This window comes from Macrobrachium rosenbergii, chromosome 3 (assembly GCF_040412425.1).
Source record: "Macrobrachium rosenbergii isolate ZJJX-2024 chromosome 3, ASM4041242v1, whole genome shotgun sequence".
Taxonomy (NCBI): Eukaryota; Metazoa; Arthropoda; class Malacostraca; order Decapoda; family Palaemonidae; genus Macrobrachium; species Macrobrachium rosenbergii.
Genome location: NC_089743.1, coordinates 7,817,728 through 7,827,727, shown reverse-complemented (window position 1 = coordinate 7,827,727; position 10,000 = coordinate 7,817,728). Strand labels below are relative to the sequence as shown.

Genomic DNA, 10,000 nt, shown 5'->3' with positions numbered 1-10,000 from the left:
ATGCTGTCATGCTTGTAGGAGGGTGGGAAGAGTATGCAAAACAGTGCATGGTGAAAAGAGCAAATGAGAGGTTCACCGAAGGAAAAATACAGCGACCAAAATCAATGTGAAAGAGAAAGAAGGCATTTGATAAAAATAAGGGGGTCAAAATGGGTTGATAGGCTAGTATTAAGAGCCATCAGAAAAAGTATAGCAAGAGCGCCGATCAAGTGGAAAGTACGAGTACCTCATAAGGAAATGAAAGCAATAATTCGAGAGAGAGAGAGAGAGAGAGAGAGAGAGAGAGAGAGAGAGAGAGAGAGAGAGAGAGAGAGAGAGAGAGAGAGAGCTAATTACTGCATATGAACTGCAAAGCTAATACGTAAGGAAAAATTTAAAAAGGCCTGTGGACATGTTTGTACACATCTTTCTCTTTCTTACATTCACCTGACTTCACATCATCAAGGGTCAAAGATACTGGAGCGTTTCCTGGTATACTGTGTAGTAATTTAGGTAAAATAGCATAAAAAAATTTTTATTTTCTCCCAAGGAAGTTTAAATTGCTTGCCTGTTTCGACCTCTATCCTAGGAATCTTTCTGCAATATGAATTTGTACAGTGGAAAAGAGTAACACTGTAAAGCAATGCTTCATAGCGCATTTGGGAGTAGGGAAGGGTTCACAGATAACTTAAAAGACTTTGGAGAGTAAACTTTGATTTAAATGTAACTCCAATGCCTATACAATAAAAATACTGCATTCCTCTTTGGCTAAACAGAACTAAAGAGCAAAATATTTGGCTACACAGAACTAAAGAGCAAAATATTAACTTATAGAATTCTGCTCCGTAGGCATTTTACAAAACGAAAGAAAAATCAATCCAACCACATACATAACACTGCTACTCAAGTACTCAATTTTTAACAAATCTAGTTTTCTATAATTGAGTACACCCCAGTGACTACATAAACAAACCTCTCTACTTTACACTGGCAACCTCTTTCTGATGCCACAAGTCAAATCTCCTTAACCTTTCACCGTGCTGTATACTAGCCACCAGTAGGAAGTTACCAAATGAATGTTTTCAGCGAAAACTATCAAACTCTGCTCATTCACTTTTACTAAACGGTACATTGTTCACAATATATATTAAAAGTTGGAAGGGGTAATACTAACAAGTTGCTATCAATTTATATCACTTCTGCAATGCAATCTAAATACTGTACTCTTGAGTGGAGCAAAAATTTCCAAATAAAAGCAAGGAACTGCAAATGGTTCTAGAGCAGGCAGAGTAAAATGACGCGCCAAGATTAAAATCTTAAAATCTTATACTGCTGTGAGATTTTTTGCTTCGCTTGGAGATGTAATACAACTGACCAAAACTGTGAAATAAGCGTTGAAGGTGAAAGTCTGTCACTGATTCGCGTAAATTGTAACAGAATTTCCATTACTTATATTTCAGTGGATTTGTTGCGCATTTCCCACCAAGAGAGGGTTGGCTTCACACGATACCACCAAAAGCTTTGCTTACTTATATGAAAAAGGGTTAACTAATACGGGAAAGAACTAAAATGCCGACAACTCAAGCAATGTACACCGTACATCACAGAAAATTTCTGTTAACCTAATGTGTGATATCATCAGTCACCCCTTCTCCCATTTTGCCCATGTTTTGTGTTTACAGAGAAAACAGAAACGGCAAGTACTTCTTTCTGCAGCTTTGCCAACCGAAGAGGGATGGTCCAGTTTGATGTGGGTAGAGCTCAGTGGATCCATGGTTTCACTCTCTGCTTAACACTTGCACTGAAGTTTGTTCCCTAAAGACTCTTCTTATATACTAACATGCAAATCTGCATTGATACCTTATGCTGCCAAATGAAATTTGCTAAAAATTCACTTCCACTGCAGTAAGGAACTTCTTTACTTTGACAAAATATTGGATCTTTTAAAACTGAAGACCTGTAAGTATGTCAAATAATTTACACTGTGCATTAAGGTATTCTGTTTACATCATATCCAAACATTATCAAAGCATTGGCAACCTAAACTGATGCTGTAAATATACATATTTTAAACTTGGAACTCCTTAGGTACGATGACTCAGCCAGCAAATATTACAAAGTCAGTCCTCTATTACTCGAACTGGGTTAAGCTACTTAGAATCATCCAACATATTCCCTAAAAATTTAACGTCTTCTAAGCCAACACGCAAATGTAACTTACACAAACAAAATAATATACAAATGAATATACACACACACATACATATGTGTGTGTATATATATATATGTATATATGTATATATATATATATATATATATATATATATATATATATATATATATATATATATATATATATATATATATATATATATATATATATAAAATCAGAAATCCAGCATCACTGGGACTAGTACGTATTCGGATTAGAGATTTTGTCGGCTAACAGCGTGGTTAGGTTAGAATCCACTTACTTGGCACTCAACTGGCAATGAATTAAAGTGATACAAAGTTCATAAATCCCGCATACTTTGCAAACTCCATTTTCGCTACTGATGCCATGATAATGAAACAACAAGTGTTCTCTTTCCCCCCCACCCACAGTCCCTCAAATATTGAAAAGTTAAGTATACCTTAGTTTAACCAGACCCATGAGCTGATTAACAGCTCTCCTAGGGCTGGCCCGAAGGATTAGACTTATTTTACGTGGCTACGAACCAACTGGTTACCTAGCAACGGGACCTACAGCTTATTGTGGAATCCGAACCACATTATACCGAGAAATGAATTTCTATCACCAGAAATAAATTCCTCTCATTCTTCAATGACCGGCCGGAGAATCGAACGCGGGCCTAGCAGAGTGCTAGCCGAGTACGAAATCGACCCTTCCAATGAAGAACTCTCAAATATCGAAAACATCTATATATGTACGGTTAGTTGTACAGAAGAAAATGCTTATTTTTTATAAATTTAAAAATATAGTTATTATATTTTTTGTTCTTGAGTTCTGGCACATTTTAACAACCAACAACTGAGAATCTTTTTTTCATCTCCTTGTTTTACGTTGGCTGACCTCGCTCTCTGGAGAATACGTAGGCTACATATTACAGTAGATAGATGGGTCTCCTCCCTCTCTCTCTCATTTACACTGTATGGATTTTTTTTCAGTAAATTACCTGCAAATCTGAAGAAAACGCTTTAAAAAGATGTTATACGCTTTTTTTTTTTTTTTTTTTTTACTGATTTTGGGTGAATTTTAGCTCCCACCTTGTTTTACTTACGTCAGCTGATCTCGCTGTTACCATTACGCATGCTGCCGAATAAGTATGAATGCATAAACCACCTCTCTCTCTCTCTCTCTCACACACACACACTTTTACGAAGCAGGCATTTTTTAAAAATAAAATATCAGTCAAAACAAAATGCTTTTAAAAGTTTTATTTCTTTTATTGATTTCGAGAGTATTTAAACAGCCAATTGGAAGCTCTTTTTCTTCTTATATTTCCGCTGTTGTCAGTCGGCTGACTTCGCTGTTAACAGCTATCGAGAAAATGCACTGCTCTCTTAAACACCACCGCTTCTAACACACTTCACTTGAACTTCATCAAGTTTGGAACTTTTTCAACCCTTCACGAAACTATTTCCTTGTACACATCCGTTCCTTTCAACTCCTGTTTGCAAGCAAATTAAGTGGGTTTCCTCGCTGTTTCTTCATGTCATAAAGACGAAAAGCCAATGCTTGTAAAACTCCCACGAGCCCTCACAAAACACCACTGCCGAGTATTGTGTGAAAAAGTTCTTCGTCTCTTGAATAGACAATGACAGTGTTTGCGTCTTATACGAGAAGCATTCACTTCATGATATAATAATAAAAAAAAAGCACATGGCCACATGGAAAGGAAACAACATTAGTGAGGGATATTTTTACATTTACTTTAAGGTACCCTCAAACAAACACATGCAAGAGAAAAGAGAAAAAATGAAGACACGTTTACCTAAAAAAAAAAAACCTAGGCATTATTATAAGCATATAAAGGTAATTATATTTCGGGCTGATCTTCAGGTGCTGGATTAACAAAGGACAAGTTACGCCAAGGACATTAACAACAATTCCTGAGACTGTTTACTTTCTTTTTTAACCTCTTTCACACGCCTTAGGCAGAGTGCTTTCATTTTCATTTGTATAATGAATCACAGTCCATACAATGGATTTCATAAAACACCGTTGGTACTCTGAATGAGGACTATTTCCTATAAGAACTAGTTTTACAGTGCAGTTATATGAAAAGACTACATTTACAACGAATATTTATAACAAGATGAAATCTACTTACAGCCAGTGAGAAGCGGCAAACAAAAGATTTTCTTGAGAACTTACGTCTTCCTGTCACTTTCGTTACAAAATAAGTTCACAGTTTAATTGCAGCAACTACCCAAATGGGCTGCATAACACATCCCTACATATTTTCCTAACGTTCTGTAGTTCGTTATCTAGGATTTCAGGACACAAAAACACGTATTGCTTGCATGATAAGAAAGTTTTGATTATGTTTTTTTATTTTAAAAAGTGCCAAATGAATCAGAATTGAATATCTGAAAAATTAATTCATCGGACTGGATTTATCATGTACAGTCATATTTTGGAATTATCTAAATTTTATATTTGTGATTGTACCACGGTATTCAATATATAGATATTTGGGCCAATATACCAAAAAACGTAAGTATTAGTGACCTCTAAGAACAACTGAATGAACACGCCCCATCTATTAAACTCAGAAACAGAAAATGGTGGTTGCTTGATCTTTCCAAATATTATCATCATGTGTGAACCATTCCAGGGTAAATTTAGTATATACAGAAAAACAAAAAATAATTTAACTTATGTACGTTATTTTAGAGACATCATATTAATATAACATCTGTATTCTCTTCGATGTTCCGGCCAGGGGTATGCGTGTTACAAGAGACCCGTCGCACCGACCTCGGTCTCTTTCCAGCACACGTGTGTGTTCGTGTGTTCGTCATCCATCGGAGGGGACAAAACAGAAACAAGAGCATCCGATTTTCTCTCACTCGCGGAACGCGACTTCAACCATACAATATTTCCGTCTGTTTCTCCCTAACCATTGTTGTCTTGATGTATGTACAATCACCACTACTTGCATTGCCATGCAAGCATTCTAATCATGTACTCATAATGTTCCACCGAATCTTCTGTATCAAACTGTATGTATGCTTCTGTTTGTGAAGACGCCAAATGTCTCGCCATTTCACATATATTATGCTACTGTATTGTATTCATTAATCTGTCTCGAATCTCATGCAATTGGCCATATGTAGAATTTCCTGGCCTTTCCATTGATATATGTTTTATCACTGTACGTTTATTGTGTCTCTCACAATCGCCATCTGTTTGTCTGCCGACAAACACAGATGTCCGAAACATTACCTCTGTTTTGCTCTGTCTGTGTGTAGATGCTACGTTTCGGCCCGCACAGGCCAATAACATCTTCGAAGATTCTGTACTTTCAACCCGCACCAAAATCACTTTCATGCATCATAATAAAGTTTTCATCTAACCTACCCATCTCACAGACTCATCCTCAACATAAGAGTTACGGGCTGCTCTAGGGGCAAGAGCCCGTGCTGGCACAAGGCCAGTTAAATCTGAAACAACATGTACATTCATTTTCAGTAAGGAACTACCAATAAACCAGTCAACACCCAGCCAGTATGTCACCCAATCCCGTCCTTACATGCGTTGAGTCCTGGATTCCTGGATAAAAACCTACAGAACTTCAGAAAAATGGGCAGGGACTTGCATTATCCAACTAATATCTTAAACATTTGCTGCAATAAAGCCGTGAAGTCATTTTATAAAAATAGTTACAGGAAGGCAGACTTGCCTAGGACCACCCTTTGTATGCCTCAGGGACCATAAAATTAATGTAAATATTAACTGTCAATGTAACATTTTTACAGAACAACCATGCTTATGAGAAACTTTTCTCAACAGAGTAGCAACTTGTTTACAAAATCCAATCGATGTACTGTGAATCACTTTATTTAGGTCAGAAAAGTAATCAATTAGATATTAGATTAAATCAACAGACGTAAATGGTTCGAAACTGCCTACAAGAATAATTCCCTAGAACTGGCTGGTCCCATAATAAAAAGATGTAGTTATATTATCTCTACAAACCTCTTGCAAGATATACTAACACAGCTAAAAACTGAAAAAAATATTGATTTCATTCCAAGTCTCTATACAAGATGTTTGAAGGAAATTTGAAAAAGAAACTAAAGACCCTAAGTAATTCTTGTTAATGTCTTTAGCCTCTTCTTGGTTAATCCAGTACATTCATTATCTTAGCCAACTATTCTTCATCAAATGATAATTAAATGTATTATTATTATTATTATTATTATTATTATTATTATTATTATTATTATTATTACTATTATTCAGATGAACCTCATTCATATGGAACAAGCCCAAGGGGCCACTGGTTTGAAATTCAAGCTTCCAAAGAATATGGTGTTCATTAAAAAGAAGTAACTGAGTAATGAGACACACAGAAAGAGATCACTTATTGAAAAAGAAAACATAAATGAACAAATTAATAAACAGACAGATAAAAAACTATTAAAATACAAGGAGAATTGTATTAGGGTACTAATGCATTGAATCTTTGCGACATCCTCAGGGAGACTGTTCCACAGTCTAACAGTGAGAGGAATAAAGGACCTCTTGAACTGTCAGCAAGGCATATTTACTGCATATTGGTGCTGCTGTTCAGCAAATCTGGTTGCTCTCGGCAGGAAAAATGGATCAAGGATCAGTTGTGAATGTGAAAGAGCTATGTCAAAATACAACATGTGAAAAACTGACTAACAAGAGACCATCAACTGATGGTCCAAGTCATAACTGCTAATATTAGGAAACAGAAACCTACCACCACGAACCACTCAATCTAAAAGAGACAGGTCTCTGGCAGAAGCAGACATCCACACCAGAGAACAGTATTCTAGTAGAGGAAGGACAAATGACCTGAAACAAGTTGCACTGATTTTATCGCTGTTATAAATATATGAGGTCCTAAGCACAATACCCAACTTTCGTGCGGCATTTGCTGCCTCTTTCATATACACTTATATGGTTTAATACTCTTTCATCTTACATTTTTAAATAGAAATAAGTCTGCACAAAATATTTTATCCACTGTAAATAGTTTGCTTCAGAAAGCCGTTGAGTCAATGCGAAAGATCTTACACTCTATGGTATCGCTTTCTTCATGGTCAAGTATAATAATAATAATGATATATATATATATATATATATATATATATATATATATATATATATATATATATATATATATATATATATATTACATACATTATATTATATTTGACCATGAGAAAAGTGATACCACAGAGTGCAAGATCTATCATCTTGACTTGACGGCTTTCTAACGTAAACTATTACAGTGGATAAAATGTTTTGTGACGACTTATTTCTAATTAAAAAATGTAAGATGAAAGAGTATTAAACCATATAAGTGTATATGAAAGAGGCAGCAAATGCCGCAAGGGTATTGTATGTAAAGCCTCATATATCTATAACAGCGATAAAATCAGTGCAACCTGTTTCAGGTCATTTGTCCTAAAAATGCATTTAGGTACGAAAATGATATGAAAATACAGTAATTAGTGAATATTTCTCTGAGAAAAATACTGCAAACAGGTGAATTTTCCGTGAATAATGTATATATATGTTCCAAAGAAAAATCCGCGAATAGGCGGGGGTCCACTGTATATACACACACACACACACCTACACAAACATATAAATATATATATGTGTATCTGTATATCTATATATATGTTACTGCCAAACCCGAAATCGGCGAAAGTGGGAAGTGGCCGGCTAGTTCGGGAAATGGCCGAGGTGGTGTGGCCAAGGTCAGACTACTTGAAATTAACAGTGTATAATGTGTTTCACCGTGTTTAGTACTGGCCCTCTGGGATCATATGTCCATAAATGCATTTGCTCCCAGAGGGGTTAGTACTAAACACAGCACAGTTTACATGAATCACTGTTTCGCTGTGTTTAGTACTAGCCCCTTGGGGGTCAAATGTCCGAGTGAATTGGTGATTTCACAAATTCCTTGAAAATTTCTGAGATTTCGTTAAATCTCTGGTTTTGCAGTCTTACTGTAACATACATATATATATACACTCATATACACTCTTAATTTCAAGTAATTGGACCTTGGCCGATTTTGGGTTTTTGTCATAACACACACACACACACACACATATACATGTGTGTGTGTGTGTGTGTAACTGAATCATGAAAATGTGGAACGTGATGGATATATAAATAAAGGCAATGCCACAATGGAAAGAGAAACGACAGAGTGGTGCTAGATAAAGAACAATAAGTCGAAAGGCCTAGCACCACTCCGCCCTTTCTTTCCTTTGAGGCACTGCCTTTCTATATCTATGTGTGTGTGTGTATATCAGTTATATATACATACATACATATATATATATATATATATATATATATATATATATATATATATATATATATATATATATATATATATATATATTATATGTTGCCCATTGTGCCTTATAATATCCTAGTATTGTGTTATGTTGTAATTTTAACATTAAGTCGTTTTGGCAGTGATTTGCAAGGTCTCCAGTTTCCTCCTCACCAGCCCTTCGGTGGTTTACTTGTTATTTACCGTTTTGTTTTCTCTTCTCATGGCTATACAATTGTTTTGCCCCGCCCGCTGACGAGGATTCCTCCCATGCTTCCTGACAGTAAGCAGCAGTGTGTGTCTGAGCCATATATCAAGAGGTTGATAATTTGCCTGCTGTTGCTGTTCTTACGAGACATTTTTGGGATTACCTGCCCTTGGGATCTGCCGTTCCTTGCCTCTGGAAGGATTCTTTAATTATTCGTCCGCTCCTCTGGGTCAGTCCAGGGGTAAAGAGCAGTATGATGGTGACTGGCTCAAGTTGAAGGAAGCTTTAGATTTCGAAAAATGAAAAGAATTATTGTTGGTAGAGGGGTTTAAGAGGTGTGTGCCTAATAAAGATGCACCTCGAGAAGTTAAAACTTGACACCTTGCAGGAGGTAGCCATCGCTAGTGACGAATATTGTTTATCCCATAAGAATGTGTTAGGGGAACATCCGGAAATGAGAAATTTGGTTGGGTGAGAGTAGGCAAAAATAATAATAATAATAATAATAATAATAATAATAATAATAATAATAATAATAATAATAATAATAACAGCGTCAGGTACAAAATAAATGTGCTCTATTATAATAATTCTCGTTTTTCTCCTAACAGGGGTCAAATTTCAATAACCCTGATAAGTTAAAGGCACTGACGTGCTTCTTTTGCAATAAGAAGGGACACGTCTAAAGTATGCGTTTTGCCTTTAAGAAGTCACAAAAGACTAAGGAAAGACCGATGATGAGTGGGGAAAGGAAGAGAGGGAATCGGTTCCAACAAACCAATGACTAAGTGGTGGCAAATCACTGGAGCCCTTTCAGAAATATCTATCCTCCGGTAGTGTCTCGTTGGGGAATTCAGGTGAGAAAAGATGTGTGAATTGTGCATGACACAGGTGCTGCTCAATCTCTGATTCTTCAGGAGGCATTGCCTAATGATTTTGTTAATACAAATAAGGAATTCGTATTGTTGATTGGTTTTTCTGATACGGTTAGGTCATATCCTATTGGGAACTTTTGTTTAATACGTCCTTCCTTTCCAGGAATTTAGAATTGGCCATCGCTGAAAAATTTCCTGTTAAGGACGTGGATGTTGTTTTAAGGAATGATGTTGCCCTTGAGAATAAGACTTGCCCAATATTAATAAATCCTGACAATGAAGTAGCTGTAGTCACTCGTTCTGAGTCTAGAATTGTTGACGCTGCAGAACCAACAACTGATGAAGATTTGAGTAGTTTAGATCGTAGTGATAGTGTAGTT

General features: G+C 36.1%; 1 protein-coding gene across 4 annotated transcripts in view; it reads right to left on the bottom strand.

The window, feature by feature from the left end:
• Positions 1-10,000, bottom strand: part of LOC136852452 (dehydrogenase/reductase SDR family protein 7-like) — a 95,018-nt gene that overhangs the window by 44,092 nt on the left and 40,926 nt on the right. Inside the window, exon 1 of one of the 4 annotated variants that reach the window (XM_067127112.1) lies at positions 1,684-1,785. The exons of the other annotated variants lie outside the window; for them this stretch is intronic. Coding sequence (XP_066983213.1) covers positions 1,684-1,753 — 70 coding nt within the window. The 5' untranslated portion in view covers positions 1,754-1,785. Of the gene's footprint in view, positions 1-1,683; positions 1,786-10,000 lie in introns of those variants that run through there. 4 annotated transcript variants of the gene reach the window in all.